The sequence below is a fragment of the Coturnix japonica genome, chromosome 4, assembly GCF_001577835.2.
Source record: "Coturnix japonica isolate 7356 chromosome 4, Coturnix japonica 2.1, whole genome shotgun sequence".
NCBI lineage: Eukaryota > Metazoa > Chordata > Aves > Galliformes > Phasianidae > Coturnix > Coturnix japonica.
In genome coordinates, this window is record NC_029519.1 from 15961960 (window position 1) to 15982241 (window position 20282).

Consider the following 20282-nt stretch of genomic DNA (forward strand, 5'->3'; position numbering starts at 1 on the left):
CCTGCAGCTGGTGGTCCTGTGGGACTGCCAATACAGTTGGCTGTGCAAGCCTTTGCCGGTCTGTATGTGGGCAACAAGCAGCGCAGCAAGGTGAGCCAGCAGTGGGGTCATACAGCAGAGCTTCAGTACTTGCAGGACAGTCTCTGGTTTCCCACAGCTCTTACTGCCACTTTTCTGCTATAACTTGGTCTCCTTTCCTCCTGCTTGATGAAACTGTTGAAGAGGAATGGTTTGTCTGTGATTCTGTGACCCTCAGTATGTTCATCACACCATACTGTTAGGAGCATTCACTGTAGGCTGAGCAGCACTAAGGCAGTGCTGTGCTTTTAAACACTCATGCCCATAGAAAGTGTTCAGGAGCACAGCACTGCCTTAGTGCTGCTCAGCAGGGCATGGGGGCTCTCAGCATCCCTGAGTGCTGCCCCTCCTTGCCAGCAGCAGGACGTTGGTGAGGCAGCCTTGGAGAAAACAAGGAGTAGCAGCACTGTAGCTCTGACCTGCTGCAGGGCAGGTTCAGGAGCTGAGCCTGAAGAACAGGCATGGCCCTGGGAGAGTGGTTTCCATGGTTAATTTTCTCTTTTGTGTTACTGATTTCTCTTTTCATTACATTTGAAATTGGTAGGGCTTTGTTCAACGTTTCTAGCCAATAGCAATAACCAGGAGAGATGAGACTTTGCATGGAGATAGGGCGGGGGAAATAAAAGTTGTGAGAAATTGAAATGACAGGGTCATGGTGAGGACTAGAGGTGAGGAGGAAGGAAATCTGTACCCAGTGTGCTTTGATGAGAAGTTGGAAGAGGAGACTGCAGTAGGCAGGGAAGCCCTCGGAGATCAGGCTGGTATGTCTGGAGCATAGCTGGTGCGAAACAAAAGGAAATTAAAATATTTCTGTGTCAGATGAGTGTATTTGGGAGACAACTGGTTTTCTTTCTGGAGTTGAAGGCATGTGAGCATGTTTTCATTGAGGGCGCAATACATGCTGCCACCCACACCTGTGCATCTGCATGTGGGACAGGAACTACCAGCGCTGGCTCATGGCTGGTGCACTGCCCAGGGCTGGTCACACAATAGATGACTGCAAGGTTAGAGAGCTCTGCATGGTAAACAGCCACCATGAAGTCCTTTACAGTGGTCAGCAACCAAGGAAGGGAAGGCGCAGCCAAAAGCAGAGCAGCCAGCTTCTTTGGGTAGCACAGATGCTCCTCTCAATTGCTTTTGCATTTGAGGTTACATAAACCTTGTCTTCTTTTAGTTCCTTGTGAAATTCCTCTCTGTGAAATATCCTCTCCTCAGGCACCAGGGAGGCTGATGGCCTCACAGCAGGTGGAAGTGCCACTCTGTGGCTCTGTGTTTGTGTCTCTGCACAGTAATGCATGTCACTCTGGCTCTGACTTCATTTCCATTTGAGCAAGCAAAAAACACCATGGCACAGGCTTGGAGCAGCTTGCAGATGACTCAACATGACAAAAGCAAAGTGCAGGGTGCCGGCAACCAGGAGCTCCCACAGCCTAGCTGTCACATTGTCCTCTGCTGTGCATCTGAAGCCAGGCAAAGTGTGGGCCAGACAGTGTCAGGGAACAAGACTGGGACCTGAGAAAGCACAGAGCCCTCTGGCTCTGCTGTGCTGGTGGTTGTGCACAATGGGGCTGCATCTCCTTTAACTCCCTGACAAAAGCTGTGCTAGTGTGGTGGCCCCTCAGGTGGCCATTGTCGGAGGGTCAGGCAAGGCAAGCTGTGAAGATGAGAAGCAGGAGATGGAAGCAGGTCTACCTATTACTATTACCTATTACTATTACTACTTACTTATTGAGACCATGTCTCTGAAGCCTTTTGGGGGTGTTGGGAAGATAAGAAACACTGGAACTGAGAAAGTACTGGAAAAGAAGAAGAAGAAAAAAGTAACTTAGTTTTATTATTTATTTGTTAGCACATATAGATACATAAGTTGCTACAAAAGTAATGGCTCTTATTTATGCCTGTGGAAATTAAAACAGAGACTAAGAGCACAATAACACTATTGAATAGAGCAAATCCACAGCTACAAACCACTGTTTTCCAATATAGTCATCATTATTAGCTCTGCTTTTTCACCAGTGATGAGATGCATTAAACGCATTTCTGGCCCAGTAAAAGAGCTAAAACAGTGATCTTGAAACCCAAGTGCCCAAGGTTTCACATTAGATGTTACAGCTTAATTTCTTTCTTGGCACTATCACAGTGTCAAAAAGAGATAAGCAGTAAGGAAGAGCAAAGTTTTGCTCTCCCAGGAAAAGTTTTTAAGATCCCTCTCTGAGCTTTCAAGGTACTGCCTTATATCCCAGTGACCACTGTGGGGAAGAACTGAGGGCAGTCTGAGGCTCCAGGACTGTAGGAAAGGAGAGCTGTAGGCTGAGGGACAGGCTCTTGCTTCCACCATCCCTTATATTTTAGAATAGTGAGTGGCTTTTTTAAGGTCAACTATGTAAGCACAGACTAAATTCTCAGGAGGTCACTCAGATTAATAGGCTTTTCCAAACAGAACAAGGTTGTGGAGCTTTCCCCTCCTCAGTATATTTCAGATTCAAATTCAGAGGGTCTTTTGAGGACTTGAAGGACTTGAAAAGGACCCAAAACTTGTCTCTAGGAGGTTTTTGTGGGATGAGGTAGTTAGTGAGAATTTCCTGTCTAGCCATACAGACTCTGTGCCTGGGGTTCTAGGGCACAAGTCACCATGAATGTGGATGGGGCAGTTCTCCCTTGCAGGGTACCTACTTAGGCCAGAAAAATATTCCTTGATTTTTAGAGTGTTTTAGTCATTATTGCTCAGCAGTGTAGCGGGAAGGGTGAGTTGTGGATGTGGGGCAGTGCCTTCCCTGTCTGTAGAGAACCAGGGAAGAAAGCAGTGTGGCAGAACGTAGTTCTGAGTAAGGCTTCATAATCGGGTGGTCACCTAGGGAAATCTGGGGTTATTAGACTCCTGTGCAACTAAAATTACATTTAATGTGTGGTTAATGTGAGGGCTATCAACTGCGCACAAGGCACGAGGCTTAGAGTAATTCTGAGTCCTCACCACTAATAGGTTTAGGGCAATTGGTCTACTGACTCCTGTAAATCACATCTGTCAGCAAGAAAAACAAGGTCATTCTCAGTGGCACTTACCTGAGCTGATAGATTACTACTCAAGACACTGAGCACATGGGGATGTCACTGTATCTCTTTGAGAAGGAATGATTTTAACACCAGGAACTTACCTGAGTTTATTAAATTTCTTAGGACCATTTCTGTCTTTTATGTGCTTACAGAATTCTTATGCCCAAGGTACCAGACCCTGCTTTATGTCTTGGGTCTTGATGAGAAGATACTTAACCCAAGATTCTAAGGGGAAAAAAACAAACAAACAATATGAAACCATTCCTATTTTATTGAGATTCTGTTGATTGTTTTCTAAAAATATTGCTGACCTTAATGTTGCTGTGGGTTTTTTATCAGTGCTTTTCTTTTAACATTAACAAGGGCAAATAAACAGTGTTTCCCTTAAATTTGACAAATTAAAGAGATTTAACTTCCTTGTAAGCTCTTTATTGGGTAACTGAGGAATAATATTGATTCGCTCAATGAGCAAAATGTGAGTTGTATTTATTGAACTGCTTGACATTGCTCCTCTCCCTGAATGTTATGTCTGAACTTAAGCAAACAACAAATGGAAATCATTTACTGGGGTTAACTGGGAGAAAATGCCAATCAAACCTCCCCACCTTGCCTGTCACTCAGCACTGCATCTTGGAAGTTGGCAGAGCCAAACATGTGCATGTGCAAATCGCGCGGGACTGTGCTCTAGCTGCTCTAGGACCTTCATTGCAGCACTTGTCTTAAATCACATCTCTATGCCTACAAATGCACAGAAATGAGATTCTCACAGGGATCTCAACACTGAGCACAGGGTAGTCAGTACGAGGCAGCTGTCAAACCGCTCCTGGAAATCCCACTTAACATCCATCTACATTGCAGGCGAATAACTGACAAGCGAAAATCCTTGGCTATCATTTATACCTGAGTTCTCAATGACCAAGACCTTCTAAAACTACCCTCAGGACAGTTTTGCAAAGGAGATAAAGGATTTGAGATGGTTCAGGTGTGGTCTGGGGAGCTGTTTGTGGATGTCTTTCTGAGAGAAGATTGCTCTAGGAGATTTTTTGCCTTGATTGATTTGGGTTTTTTTCGCTTTGCTTTCCTAAAGGCACTGGGAACATCTGATAAATTGTTATCAGCTGAATTTCAGCCCTGTGTATGCTTTAGTTTTGTTTTGCTCTTTCTGTGAGAGCCACAGTGAAGCCTACATGAGGCACTTGCACCGGGTCATGCTTGTGGTGTTTAAATTAGAAATGGTTGTGGCTGTATGGAATGACAGCAAATGTGCTGACTTGTGTACCTGGCAACAAACTGTCTAGAGGTTTAGTTGGGTTTGTTTCATGTTTGGGGTTTTGCTACTTGTTGTTAGTCTATGCTGGTTTTATGCTCCTTTTTATATATGCTATTTGCTTACTTGAGAGCAGAAGAGCACAAATATCTTGTGGCTGTGTGTTCTGTGATGTCTCAGGGCATAAGAAATAAGAACAGGGTACTAAAGCAGGTTAGAATTAAGATCATAAATTGCAAGGGACCAAACAAGACCTAAAGATCTTTTGCACGTTCCTTGTCAAAGTTTTTCTTTGGCTCTTTCTTCTCAATGAAGACTTTACCTTAGAGTTCTAATTTGAGTGAGCAGCCAATTTATTATATGGCATGTATTGCTATTTATTTTTTTCCTAGATATCAGTACAGCTGACAGAGAATATCATTTTTGTGGCTGGTGTATACTGTTCATAACAGAGCCTGACTTAGGGGAAGAGCACCTCCTCTGGACTGTTTCCTCATACAAACTCAGAGAATAATGGACAACGGAAGAGCCACTACTATCAGGCCTTTGACACAGTCCACCATAATATCCATCTCTCCCTATTGGAAAGATATAGATTTGGTGGGTGAACTGTTCAATGGGTGAAGAACTGGTTGTAAGATTGTACCCAGGGAGTGGTGGTCAATGGCTCAATGTCTGGTTGGAGATCAGGGGTCAGTGCTGAGACCAGTGCTCTTTATCATCATCAGTGACATCAACAGTGAAATTGAATTCACTCTCAGCAGTTTGCAGATGACACCAGGCTCTGGGGTGAGGCAGGGCAATAGAGGGCATCTGTTCCTCTGCTCTGTGTTGTGAGAGCTCACCTGGAGTGCTGCATCCAGGTGGGGAGTGCTCAGTGCAGGAGAGACATGGAGCTGTTGGAGTGCATCCAGAAGAGGGCCACAAAAATGATTTACGAGGGATGGAACACCTCCCTGTGAGGACAGGCTGAGAGCTGGGGTGTGCAACATGGAGAAGGGGAAGGCTGTGGGGAGAGCTGAAAATGGCCTGTTGGTATCCAGAGGGACTGTGAACAGGAAGGAGACAGATTATTGAGCAGGGCCTGCTGTGGGAAATGGTTTCAAACCAAAAGAGGGGAAATTTAGACTGAATATAAGAAAAAGTTCTTTATGATTAAGCACTGGCACAGACTGTCCAGGTATGGTGGTGCCCCATCCCTGGAGACACCCAAGGTCAGGCTGGACTGGTCTTTGAGCACCTGGTGGTGCTGCGAGCATCCCTGCTTATTGCAGGGAGTTGGACCAGATGGTTTTTAAGGATCCCTTCCAATTCCAGTGATTCTACAGTTCTGTACGTATGTTTTTAAATTCTGCTAAAGTGATTAGAAATGTCTGGAGGGTAGGTAGATTTGATTTCACAATAAATTTCTCTAATTAAGGCAATTATTATCACTGCACAAAGCAGGTTTCTTTCCATATTAATTTTATTTAAAATGCTTTCAGATCATTAATTTCTAGCTGATCTTTAATTATGCAAATGTTTGTAATGGTCATATTCAGTCATAAATTTCCTGGCTGCTGAAATAGGGCTTTGAAACACCGTAGGATTGTCTGTTTGGTTTTGATCTTTTGTTGTGTGTGTTTTTGGGTAGTTTGTTTTTTGGTAAGACAAAATAATTTGTTTAGAGTGGACATTATAATCATTTGATCCAGTAATACTCAAGATAGCCATTGGATTCCATGAGCATGGTACCTAAAAAGGATGACATGTTTCAGCACACAGCTAAGCTTGTGTTCTGTAGAATAACTATGTAAAAGAAGAGGTGAATTAAGCCCAGGTATAGTAATTAGCACAGACTTAATAAATCTTGCTGTCTTGAAAAATAGAAGGACTTCTTCAGGAAGTCGTCCCAGCTGGGTCATGGATGAGGCACAGCAGCATCCTCTGTGCAAGGATCCAGCTGGGCAGCGCGGGATGATGAAGCAATAAAGGAATTTCATTCAGACCTTGAACAGGTCAGTGGAGCTCAGAACAGGCCTCATCTAATCATAGCATTTTTGGGTAGGCATAAGATTGAGGACAGAGCAACCAGCAAGGACAATTGAAAATGTGCTTTTAACTGCGTTACTCATTCTCATGAATGGGACTACAGTTATATTTCAGGGGTTGTGAGTTTAAATGGTACATGGAGATGCCCTGTTAGGGTGTAAAGACCAGCTCTGAACAGTGGAAGATGGGTTTCTTTGTAAGTGCTGGTCTGTCAGAACATCCAGAAACAGAATATGATCACTGAATTAGGACAGTCTCATTCCCTGGTTTCCAGAGTCTACAGCTTAATACCAAACTTTGCTTACCATGTCAGTTCAGGATAAGTGGACAAGCAGCAACTTTTTAATCAAACACAGTACTGAGCCATGGCAGACATATTCCAGGAGGTGCTACAGTGGCATGCTACTGGCTTCCACCCATCCCTCAGAACGATGTCCTTGCAAGGGACTGGGAGAAGACAGAAGTTTTCTGCAAAGCAAATAGAAGCCACAACACACAGAGAGATTATATTTCATGAGTCAAGGTCTCTGGTGCCCCGGGCATTTGTTTTGTGGATAAATTGCAGGCAGAAGCATATCTTCTTATCCAGAGCATCCTTCTGAAGGAAAAGGAAATGTGTTCTTTATTTGTGGTTGTATACAACCCAGGCTGCCTTACCAGAGGAATTTAAATCACTCTGCTGCTCTTTGGCCAGTTTCTAGCACTTGTAAAGCACATTAGAGCAATAATGTTCTTGTCAGTGACATGGTGATTTGCCTTACAAGCCTCACAGCCTGGAGAGTCAGAGCCAATCCTGCTGACAGCCTGCAGAGTGCACTCACAGAGCTGTGATAAGCAGCCTGACTTCCTCGCCCTCTGCCTTAGCAAAGTGAGGGAACAAAGCCTGCAAAGTGCCCGTGTTACATCAGTTTGCGTGGGGTGGGGAGCTAAGGCAGCTGCTTTGCAAACACCTCTGTCAGCCTTCTAGAGGAAAAGGTACAGCAGTGGTAGCAGAGAGGACCTGCACAATACATATGCATTGAAGACAGAGGCTTGGAGCAATGGGATAAGGTTTTCTGTGACAGCAGTTTGGTTGTCTTCCTTTCTGTGTGTGTACATCCTCCAACCCTGTAACTACACAAGTAATTGTGTAGTGCTCCAACAGTCAGTATTTAATTTGGGCAATATGAATTGTGAGAGAAGAGGCTGCAGTGGTGTCAGTTCTGTCTTTCATTTCTGTCATTGCTTCTTTCCGTTTCTTAGAGGAGTGACAATAGTTTGGGGCTTTGATTGATGAACAGCCTCCCACTGCTGTGGAGGGGGTGCTGAAGCATGGACCAGGACTGTTGTGAGTGGTGCTGTGTCTGATGCAGAACCACAAAAGGATTGGAAGAAAACCCAAACGTTTCATGCTATAGTGAAAAACCAAAGAAGGATTCACAAATGGTTTTTGCTGTTAGATGGGTGATTTGCTCCAGGAGTGAAAGCCTGATTTGTTGCAAGAATGGAGCAGCAAGAGCAGATGTACATCAGAGTATGTGAACTACACACTGCACCCCTGACTGGATGCTGGCAAATTAGCAATAAAAAAGATAAATACACTGTCCTGTGAAAAAGAAAAAAGAAACAAAAGTCAGTACTGTAAAAATAAGAAAAAATCACTGAAAGTTTGTTATGGTCTGTGAATAGCTTTTGTATGCTGTGCTGGTCAGCCATCTAGCCTTGGTATTTAAGTTTCTAAAGGGCTGAAGAACTTCTAGGTATTTTAAGCTTCATTTCTCTGATGCTTGGAGCATGACTTGTTTCAGAAAGCCTGGGCTGCAGTATTTGTCATTCTGTTTCAAAGCATGTCAGAGCTGCAGTAAGCACAGCCCGAATCATGCCTGGCTAAATTATTTCGCAGATTCTTTTTGCACCCTTAACCAGGACTCCTACCCCCACCAGGCAGCTCTTTTGCTTCAGTAATTGCATTTCTGGAGAATCATCTTCTTCAGGAAAAAGGGAAGGGAAGAGAGGAGGGAAGGTGACCCACCAAAGCACAAGACCCAGTGCTGTCTGTGAGCAGCAGGCTTTTCTGATTCCTGACCTTGTTTCTTAACACATTCTTTTCAGTGTTCATTTTCTCTGTTTCTCAGCAATTTATTTTATTAATTGAAATTGCAGCTGAAATGTCTATCTGATTTAAACAGAAGTAGTTTATAAATGGAAAACTTTCAGGATACTATTCATTTTAGGAACTCTGATGTGGCTAATTAAGTAATGCCAGGGGGAATTATGCTTTAATAAGAACAGTCAGTAGTGGAGCTCTTCAGTGTGGTGCAGAATGATGTCCAGAAGCGTTGGGCCTTCCACGCAATGAGCTGTTGGAGTTGCAGGTTGTCTTCCCATTCTCCTTGCCTCTAGCTGTGCCCCTCCATTCTGGGAGCCAGCCCCAAAATCGGGACCTGAAACAGGAACTTTCTGGGCTCAGTGTTTCTCTCCATATTGTACAATTAGGAAAAGGGGAATTTGGCTGCAGTGTTAGAATTCCACCTCTTGGGCTGTAGTGCAGTGAGGCACACCCTCTTCTAGATGGGAGTTGCATGGAGTTACCAGAAAAACACTAATAATAGCTTGCTGCTGTCATCAGCTGTATTTTAGTGAGGCTGGAGAGCAGCATACCCCTAGCTGGCCTTATAGAAACTTTTCTGAAGGAATACGGAGCTTCTGCAAGGAGGAGCCCATGTTGTGTTTTCTGACTTTGTCCTGCTGGCTACTCATGGATGCAGAGAAGAATAGTGGAGCTGCAATTCATACTCAGCTTCAGGAGCTTCAGAAGTGAGGGATGTTCCCATCTGCCTGGGGATGAGAGGAGTGGTTTAGGAGAGCTGGGATGTGGGTGAGACCTGGACAAATCGTCAGGCCTCCAGCTCTTTCCACCTCGGGATGGATCAGCTGGACCCAGATGATGTGTGTCATGCTGCCATTGAGAGGAAAGTCATTTGTCTCTATGAGGCAGCCGCTTTCACCTCCCTCTGCCAAGTGATGGCTGTTCTGATGGGATGGGATCATAGAATCATGGAATCACTTGGGTCGGAAGGAACTCCAATGCTCAAGGTTCAACCCACTGCCACAGGCAGGGCCACCACCCTCCTGGTCTGGTATTAGACCAGGTTGCCCAGAGCCTCACCCAACCTGGTAATGAACAGCTCCAGGAATGGAGCATCCGCAGACTCTGGGCAGCCTGTTCCAACACCTCACCACTCCTTCAGTGAAGGGTTTCCCCCTGACATTCAATCTAAACCTTCCCTTCAAGGGATGGGATGGGGTGGGGAGATTTAGGTGTGACTAGTCCCAGTCTCATAGCTGAACATACTAATTCCCTCTAAGGTTGGCATTGGCTGTGTCAGTTTATTCTGAGGGCTTTCCCTGGCAGCAGAGCTGGGAAACAAACCTACCTGAGCACATTCAGAGCACAGAAGCTGTCACAGGAAGGGCTGCTGACCCCTGGTACTGGGTTTGTTTATTCTGGGAGCTGTGTACCAACAGATGTTCCAGTTGTTTTTCCAATTTGTACAGCAAACCTTATTATTTCGGAACAGCCATATTACCTCAGGATGTTTGCTCTGCAAGTAGAGAAGTTTTAGGTTCACCTTGGAATATTTTTGTTTCCTCGGGGCTTTGTGGTGCTTTTTTTAAAGTGAAAAAAACTGCTGGCTTGAGAAAAAGCACACCCTGTGATATATCTTGCCTGTAACGCTTCGTGCCTGTCACAGTGTGCCAAGTAAAGGGCATATGCCATCAATGCTGATAGGCCATGTCTAGCCTTTTTTTTTCTTTTTCACATTGCTGAAATTGTCTTTTTCCATTAAAATCAAGCATGGAGTGAGCAGCTACATGCTGGGAATCGTTAAGTGGTATTTAAATAGACACTTATCACACCTCGGAGGCAGGCGGCACCAGACCTCACACCTGGCATTGTGTGTGCTGGGAGACGCAGCCAGGGGCTCCAGCTCTCCCAACCTGCTGGGGTAGGCAGTGGTGGGTAGTGGGCTAGGAAGGCAGGTGGCTCCCAGCTTGTCCTGCAGCACAGTAGGAGATGGGCCTGGAAGCGTCACTCACTGGTGAAGTCTGAAGCTTCTTAGAGATGATGATTGGTGCCCTGGGATGCACAGCTTGCTGTGGATATCCATTCCTCCTCATGTTCTGGATGTTTGAGCTTGCTGTTTGTAATCTGTAAGCGTCAGCACGTGCTGTGGGACCAGAGATCATAGAAAATGCCAGGATAATGAAAGATTCAGTGAAACGTCTTCAGGATAAACATTCTGATTTTCTTTCCATTTTTATCTTTTGATATTTGAGAAATGCAGACACAAGTACAGTCTTTAAACTTTTTCTTGCCATATCCTAATGTTTCAAAAAGGCTTGTAATTTTGGCTCTTGGAAACGATGTAAAGACGTCTGATTTTCAGTGGCTGGGAATGCTGCTCTTCCTGAATAATCAGACTCTTTTGATGTATCTTAAATTGGGCACTGGAGTAATGGATGGGCAGATACAAGTAGTTGACTTGGCACTGCTCCGTGGGGGTTTAGGCAAAGATGCTTAAACACGCAGCTCTGATATGCTCTGATATGCATGCAGCCAGTTACCACTGCTGAACAGACAAGAGGCCGTGATTAAGGCACAGAAAGTCTGTCGTGTGAGACCATTAGCCCATGTTCAGCCAAGTGATGTGCTCCTGATGGGCAGCCGTCTTTGAAAAGCGTAGGTCTGTTTTTATTTGAGTGTCAGAAGAGTCTCCTGCTGGCACTAAGAATGACTGGCATGATAAAACAGTCCTTCTAACTACAGTAAAATGCATTACTTGGATTTTGCCCATTTGATCCGAGTCCTGGAAAGTTGAGCAGTAGTCTCCATTGACATGAGATGAAGCCTGTGCTCACATGTAGGGTGGTGACTCTACAGCTGCTTTTGTGACCCGAACTACCTATGCTGGGTAAAAAGAAAATGTGGGTGCAGAACAGCTGTATTTGCACACTGAGGAATCGGGATGGTTCTCTTGAATTCCTTGGCTTATCTTTTTTTTACCTTTGTCTTCTGTAGGCAGACAACCATCTGTCCTGGCATAAACACCACAGTCTTTGACAGTGCAGCTAAAGCTGTAGCCAGACAGAAAGCCACGTAAATGGTGAATTCTTGGAAAGAAAAGGAAACTGATTAATTTCCAAGTTTTGTTTTCTTCCTTTAGAAAGTGTTTTTGAAGAGCTGAAAGGACGAGTTTGTTCCTGCGTTACTTGAGTGATGCTTTGAAGTTCAATCCTTTGCCAAAAACCTGTTGACAGTAATACAAGTGTAGTTGGTGCTTACTAGCACGTATTACCTGTTGATGTTTAAAAGCCCTCTGAGCAGCTTTCCAAGCCTTCATTAACATGTGATTTCTATCTAAGTGAGGAACAAATTATCACTGTGCTTTTTTTTGCAAGTGGGTGGTAGCAGGAAGTGGCTTTGGTGGTTTACCTGCCTCTTAGGGCACACTCTTCAGTCCTTGCAGGAATTCCAGGAGTCTGACAAAGTCGTCTTTTTTCTATTTGTTTTCTTCTTTGTTTTCTTAATAACTAATTTGACAGCTCCGTACATTGTCACAATTTCCCTGTCATGGCTCATGTAGTATCTTTCTGGGAAAAGTGAAATGAAGCGTAACCTCAAAGTTTCCTTTCACAGCAATTTCCTCTTAGCTGCAAATCCGCATTGGTGTTTTTCCTACATTTTACAGTTATACTTTTTTTTTTTTTCCCCCTGTTTTTAGGTGGAGGGGTTCATCAGATGCTGGGTTTCCTCACAAAGTGGCTGTGTCAGTGCATCTAATCATTTCTTTTCTTGTGGTCCTCAGGCAACCCGCTGACAGTGGCCTGCAAAGCTTTCTTTGGGTTCAGTGGTGAATCTGGCCCCATGATCTACTGGATGAAAGGGGAAAAATTCATAGAAGAATTAGAAGGTCACATTAGAGAAGGTGAAATCAGGTACTTTTTGGAGTGTTTAGTTTTAGAAATGTGGTATGTCCCAAAAGCCTATTTGTGGTTTGTTTTTAGAACACATTTTTAACTGGAATTGGAAACAGTTCTGCATCTAAAGACTGATAAATGACTTGGAGGCAGGGCAGCATGAGATACTCTCTCTCCAGCAAATAAACTTTTAAGACATAGTGGCTACCTAGGTGTCTGAAAATTTGTCGCCACATTCCCCTGGTAGTAGCTGAAACATCTCTTGTTAAAACCCCAAAACAACTTTGGTTTATCATAGAGAATTTTGGTGTCTGTTGCTATTAATGAAAAGTGTGAAGGTCTCCAGAAAGGGGCAGTTTTCATCCAGTGCAAGCAGCGCGCTGGTTAATTACCTGTTTTCCCTTGTGCCTCTACCTGCCTCTGGAGAAAATATTTCATTTTGTTAAATAGAAAAAAACTAAATGAAATTAAATCAAAATGAAATATTTTTATCTGTAAAGCCACGTTAGACTGCCAGCAGAGCTATGTGCAAGGTTGAGTTCACAGGCTTCAGACTGTGAGGGCATCATGCATGCTGTGTTTATCCCCTGCTGTATTCTGCAGCAGAACACTAACAGGATCAAATAAATCTGGCAGATTATACATGACGTTACATTTCCCTGTTCAAAGGACCAGTCACTTTCCTGAGCAACTGATAAGAAACCTTTCACAAAAAGAAGGGCATTTTATTTTTAGACCTGTGCCATCACCAGGAAAAAACTTGCATTTACGTTGCATTATTTGTCATGCTCACGTTAGGACAATGACATGAAAAGACTGTACCTCTGGCCTGAAACTCACTACAACTTTCTTTTCCCTTTGCTGAGATTTTGTTTGTTCCCTGTCTTCTCAATGGCACAAAGTTCTTGTTCTTGATACTGTCACCTTTAAAAGTCAGGATCTACACCAAAATAAAACAGGAAAATTCCAGAAGGTTGCATCTTTCCTTTCAGACTCCTCAGAGAACATCTTGGAGAAAAAGAAGTTGAGTTGACATTGATCTTTGATGCTGTAGAAGAGGCAGATCTGGCTAACTATACATGTCACGTGGAAAACAGAAATGGACGGAAACACGCCAGCATTCTTCTGCGCAAGAAAGGTAACACCCTTCATTTTATTATCCTCACTTCCTCTTGCCTCAGCAGCCATCAGACAGCCAGCAGCAGAGGTCCTGCTAATCTGGCTCAGCCAAGCTAAGATCTGTGCTTGCCGGATCTGAAGTGTAGTTGTGTTATGGCTTCAGTTTACTATTTGTGGGGAAAAGAAGTTACAAACTGTTCTTTAGTCACGAGCAAATCAGCCTCACAATTGATGTACTTGTATTGTACTGAGTACAATAACTGTTAGGAGAGCAAAGAAATGTTGCATGTTAGAGTCAGTTAAAAAAAACAGTGCCCTACATCATCACCCTAGCAGAGATATCCCCACTGATATCCCCTTTTCAAGAAGATTTAAACAGACCATTGGTATCTGAGCACACTGCAGGTTGAACTTAGGGTTAGAGGCCACCCTGGAACTAATAAACTAAGAGCCAGGTGACTGAATAGGAAGACCAGCCAAGGTACCTCTAGGTGGAGTTGAGACCAGGTCCACCAGCACCTTGGTTCTAGAAGACAACCCTAGCCACTAGGTTTACATAGAACTATGCTGAATGCTATATTTCATGGCTATAATTCATGCCTTCAGATAATTTGTATCAAATCAACAGTGAGGGAGAAGTGGTATTGGTTCAAAAAAGGTTCCTGCCAGCAGTCACCCAGAAAGCATGCAGGCAGGTTTTTAATAGTAGGCTCCACTGCCTCTCCGGACAGACTCCACAGCCTCTCACTGGCTGTGCTTTATGCTAAGGATGGAAATACATAAGCTGTAAAACTACTCTGAAAAACAGGAGCCTGCTGCTGTGATGCAGAACGCACACGGATGTTTACTCAACATCTCAATTGATGGAATGTCACAACTTTAATTAAGGAAACTGGTCATCATGATGAAGGATTAGTCTCGTTAGTGCAAAAGGCATTCTACCTTCCCATCCACTGAACCTAATAAATATACAACTGATATCTTTGTTGACACTGTTAAATGTTCAGCTGTGTTGCATATATTAGAATAACAAGCTAAGTTTATTTATAACAAGAAAATGCAGACATTTCAGACCTCTGCTGAAATTATGGAAGCAGCACTGCTGAATACAGAATTTGGAGGTGGACAGCATCACTTCTCGGCTGCTATTTCATTTCTGTCTGAATTGTGTCTGTTGAGAGCTTATATTCCCCTCAGGCATTTTAAGTGGTTTGTTTTCATGCTATTAAAATGTGATTTAAAGTATCTCTAGTATTTTCACTTTGTCCTTTGACTACCTGTCCTGTTGTCGTGGTTTTATTAAATTCTTGCCGGCACTTGACCAAACTTTTCACTTCTGTTGCTTGATACAATACTTCTTATTCTAGCTTTCTCCTGCTTGGATTTGGTTGTAGAGTATTCATAAGCTAGGCAATAGTACAGTATTACTCACCTGTGATAAGAGTTAGGTCAGGACTGGTAGAAGGCTGTGTCAGAGGATCACACACCTCCCTCCAAAGCCCTACCTACTAAGGGCTGCTTTATCCCTTTTAGATAGGAGGTGCTTGTAGCTTGGTTTTGTCTCCAGGTTGCCACAGTACTACAGGTTGTATCAGTTCAAAGGAGTGACTGCAGCACATCAGGTGTACCCAGGATGGCACTGGTCATGAGTACTGCTAAACTAGGAAGGCTGGAGTTAAAAAGGAAAACCAAAACCAGGAATAAAAGCCAGAAAGCCAGATCCAAGTTAAAGCTCTAATGTAAGTTTCTAGAGTCCTTTGAGGAAGAAAAGGGAATACCTTTTGAATGTTGAAGTCTTTTGCTACAGTAGTGGGACAGTCCTCACAAATGCATCCTTAGAATACAGGAGTGCCTTCTGTACAACATTAGTGTTTTGGTAGCCACCTCAGCATGTATCACCACTTGAGATTTTCATTTTTGACTGAAGAAGTGCCAAATCCAGCTTCAGACTCCTAGACCTAACAGTGCGAAGGCAGAACTAGGCATGCTGCTGAGACCTGAATACCACTTGATGTGATTACGTTCTTCTTCACTGACTGATTTGAGACCACATTGTTCTTCATTTTCAAGTTGTACAAATATAAATACTAGGCAGTCCTGGCTTTGGTGGTTTTTTACCCAATGCTTGAATTACCTGGAGTAGCAGTATACACTCACTTAATCCTTAGATGTGGAAATAGCTTGGGATTTCCTTCAAAGTAATTTGAAAACAGTCCAGTATTTTCCTAATTGAAGTCACAATGCACTATAACTGTTCTGGAAAGAGAATAAGTAATCAGGAAATAAAATCAAGCAGCACTCCTAGTGAAAGAAGCAGCAAATTTAGGTAAAAGTAAATATTACAGCTGTGTTGGCTCAGCTTTTATTTTCAAGGATATCACCTTTGTTCGAGTTGTATAGGAAACAAATGAGTGCTTTTTTTATACTGATGTGGTATTAAATAATGAAGGGCCTGAAATGTATTGGTCTTGAGCCACTCATGAGATGTTTATGAGACTACTGGAATTTTAAAGATTATAATCCTCTGCATGATAGGCTGTGCCTGAGTCTTTCTCTATTATTTTACATTAGAACCTATCTGAATATTATTATTCACTAAGTTTCAGTCACTATTAGTCCAGCTTCTACTACTTTCCTGGTACTGTGTTTGCTTGGCTGTCTTTCCCATCAATCTCAGTGAGGACCACTTGAGGAATAAAGCATTAATCTAAAGCATTAATCAGGGACAGAGAGTAAGAGCTGGAGCAGGGAAGAAAACTGAGCATTTGGGGGTTTCCTCCATTACCTCCACCTTGGAATGCTGATAAGGAGACCAAAAGGTAAGTTTGGAGCCTAGGAGAGATAAAGGAGAAGCAAAAGCAGATTGATTCTGCTTTTTGAGCTGCAACTTGTGTTTTTGCTCAGTATCCTACCCTTGCTCTGGCATATGTGTGCAAGTCTGTGCTGCATGTGATCTTCAGGACGCAGCATGGCAGACAAACCTAACTTTTCTGGTGGTATAGGAAGGCCAGTGCCACGGACGTGCTGTTTATTCAGTTCTCTACCATGCAACAACTTCAAATGGTGTTGAAGCAAGCAAGTAAAACCAAAAAGAGCCTGACACACTATGGCATAAGGTGCTGGGGGATTTGCCAAGTGCAAACCTAGAGGCATTTATTGTCTAACAATTGGGATACAGCTGCAGTGTGGATCAGAGAGTACAACAGGCTCTGTCTGGGGACTTTACTCTGCAAGGTAGCAGACGTCAACTGCAGTTATCAGAACTGAATGGCCTTCAGCATTTTCTTTCCTTCCAAGCTGGCTGCTTTGCCATCATCTCAATTTCCTGGTAGAAAAGTTTCAGTACAATAAAAAAGATCATATGTATGTATGTATATATAATTTTTTTTTTCACTGAAAAGTAAATTTTAGCCAACTCTTTTGTCCATTTGACCACATTTATCCCCAGAACATATGCCAACTTTATTTTGCAGTGTAATAGAAGTCCCACAAATTCCCTGTTTGTTCTTAGAGAGATTAAATAGCTATTATAACAGATTTCTTCCATCTATTAGTTCAGGACTTCTCACCAGACATCAGAGATCCTGTAGACTGGGAATAACTTGTCATCTAATGTTAATTATTGAAATACAAGGCATGGTAAGGCGAGACTAACCCCAAAAGATACACAACTAATTTGCTTTTTATCTTGAAAGTGACATAAATGACATACCATTCATTTCTTCTGACGTATGTTTTAGAAGCTTGAAGATCACAAAAACTTCTTCTCTTCCACGTTTCAGGATCTTCATATTGTATTTATCACAATATATGTTCATGTCATTTTATCTGAACTGATACAGATTGTTGGGGATAGCTATTGTCAAATTTCTGTCTTTTATCATTGATGGTGATGCAATATGCCAAGAGCTGATCTGAGCAATTTTGCATTCCAAGGATATTTCAGGCTTGGGAGCAATGCTGTTAAAGCTAGCACCTTTTGTCAGGTAAAGCGCTGGACTGCTTCCAAGGTTTCTTATCTCATTCTGGCGTTGGCTTGCTAAATGGCGTTGGCCACATTGCTTCACTTTTCCATGCCTGTTTCCATGCCTGTTGCCTGTAAAAGATGGACAGTTGTATTTCGATGGATTTGTGAAGTACTTTGAGTTAGCCTGCTTGTGACCTTTCCTAACAAAAGTATCCCAGGTGGAAATTTGAGTTAGTCCTAGTTCCCCTTACGGTATAATGTGTACCAGGCAATCGTGTGAGAACTCTGCAAGTAGCTGTCACAACTCAAACAAAGTGGCTCTTAGAAGCGTGATGTGTGCTTTCAGCATCTCACATTACTGTGGGCATGCTGGATACTGAATTCATCTACCAGCGACTCAGCTGAAGTTTTGGCTTAGCAACATACATCAGTTCATCCACTGGCACCACAAACATAAAGCTAAATTTAAAGTTATTTGGAGAGCAGAGGTCTCAAATGGGATACAGCATGCCTAGTAAACCTGTTCTCACATGCAGCATACAACAATTGATGCTCTCAAACAAAATGGAAGTTTCAAACAAGCTCATTAAAGGTTGATTAATCCTCAGTGAAAAATCACTGCCTAATTCCCTTTTAGAATTGTTGTTATAGCCTCAAATGCATTCTGTCTGGAAAGTTCAGATAGACAATAGAATGATTGAAGTTAAATAATAGTTTATGAACAAAAATAAAACATCCTTAATGTTACAGTGGTTATAACAGGAAGTTGTGCAATTCCATGTGGAATTGTACAGTGGATTACAGCAATTGGAGCTTGGAAAGACCATAACCTTTCTGTCTTTTCTTGCTAATTTTAGATTTGATCTACAAAATAGAGCTTGCTGGAGGACTGGGAGCCATCCTTCTTCTGCTTATTTTGCTTGTGACCATCTATAAGTGCTACAACATAGAGTTAATGCTGTTCTACAGACAGAACTTTGGAGGAGACGAAGCAGCAGACGGTAAGGAGTTGCTCAGGAAATTTGTGATGTATACAGTGGAAATATTTCAGATGTGCAATGTGATGAAATTTCTAGTTGAAGTTCAAACTACTAAGCACCCAACAGTGTAAATCTCTATCACTTTCTCGCTAAGCCTGCTTAAATCAATGAGTCTGTTCACTGAAGTGTCACTGGTCCATTCCATAAGAAAAGAAGAGTAGAAGAATTCTTCAGGCATGTATTATAGAGGTTTGAATCTCATTTTTGAATTGATTGCTCAGGAAAACTCTGTGTTTGCACATCCCAATGCCCAGCACCTCTTCTTTTGAGATCCATACTGTATGTTGACAGTAAATTCACCAGGTATCTTCCACTAAACATTTCTATTACATTGTTGCCAGCCTGTTAACTAACTCTAGGAGTTAGTGAGAGTCAATTGTTAGTGTGGTTAACTAGTTACCTCTGTAAATTGAGAGTATGAAAATTAATGGAAATACACAACTGCACAGCTTGCCTGAAGAGTATGTTTAAGAATAGCATGGAGTGTTTTGTAGTAATTCCCTCCCCCCCCCTTCCCTGTCAGTAGGCATGTGGTTTGTTTAATGCCTAATGCTACAGCTGTTTTTTGAATTGAAGCTTTAATTCCTCTGAATATAGAACATTCGCTGCTCCTATGAAGCTTGAATAAGCATTGGTGAATTCAGTCCAAGTGCTTTAAATCACATCAGCGTATTCTTTATGTATATAATATGCACATTGATTGTATATTAATTATGTATTAAAACAGTATCTGCTGAAGACCTCAGGTATAGTAATCAAGTAAAGCTAGTTCTCATAGCCTACTGCAACTCTTACAAGTCACGTAGGCAGTCTGTAATGGTATCTTCAGAAACAATAACATACTTGAAAAAGGAGCAGGGATCACATTACCCCCATTGTGCAAAAACAATGTGCATTTGCACAGGCCTGTTGCTTTCTGCAGCTAGCATCACCATTATCAAAGTAATGGAGTTTTCTGCTAAGCACTGAGTAGATAAGCTGTGAAAAAGTTTGGCCAACAATGAAATCCATAGGAGTATTGGAGAATGGGCGGAATGACATCCAAGGGATTATAGAATGCGGAATGATAAATAGCAGGAACAGAGGTCAGGAAACTTCCTTTCTCGATCTTTGTGTGAGTGGGAAAACCTAAAATTGTTGCTTTTTTCATACTATACAATGCAGGGAAATTTTTATATAGATTCAGAGGAGAAAGGGAAGAGTAAGATTATACAGTTGTAGAGGTAACTTGTATCTAATACCTTGGGATTACACCAGCATGATTTCCCTGTTTGACAACCAAAAATGACCCAAAGCAGTAACTTTCCTCCAGAACACTTTCATACCATTTGGTCCTTTTTTCCAATGTGAAGCTGCTACATTTTTATTAATGTAGCTTGTTTTCGTTCTGTTACTTTTTAATTTATGAAACATTGCTATTTTCTAGTTGTTTGGACCAATCCCTTCATACTTAGAGGATTCTGTGTCCATGTTAGTTCTGAGATTGATCTCTTGCTTTTCGAGTACATCATTTTAGAACTATTGCAGCCATGTGTCTGATTCTGATCCCGCAGTATGAAAGATGAAGGCAGAATGATACTAAGTCAAAGCGTATACAAAGGGTGTTTCATTCTACTTCTTTTCACTACAGACTAAACCTACAGAGGTTCTGTGAGCTGCATAGGTGCAATTTGCAGGACCATATCCCATTTACACGTATATTTCTTTAAAACCACAGATATGGAACCTAACAGATTTTCTTTATCCTATTTCTAAAAATACCCACGAA

General features: G+C 42.5%; 1 protein-coding gene across 6 annotated transcripts in view; it reads left to right on the forward strand.

Moving 5' to 3' along the window:
- IL1RAPL2 (interleukin 1 receptor accessory protein like 2) overlaps window positions 1–20282 on the forward strand; it is a 305577-nt gene that overhangs the window by 260789 nt on the left and 24506 nt on the right. For all 6 annotated transcript variants that reach the window (XM_032444393.1, XM_015860827.2, XM_032444395.1 and 3 more), the window contains 3 exons: window positions 12277–12406; window positions 13381–13526; window positions 18332–18475. In XM_032444393.1, coding sequence (XP_032300284.1) covers window positions 12277–12406; window positions 13381–13526; window positions 18332–18475 — 420 coding nt within the window. The remainder of the gene's footprint in view (window positions 1–12276; window positions 12407–13380; window positions 13527–18331; window positions 18476–20282) is intronic.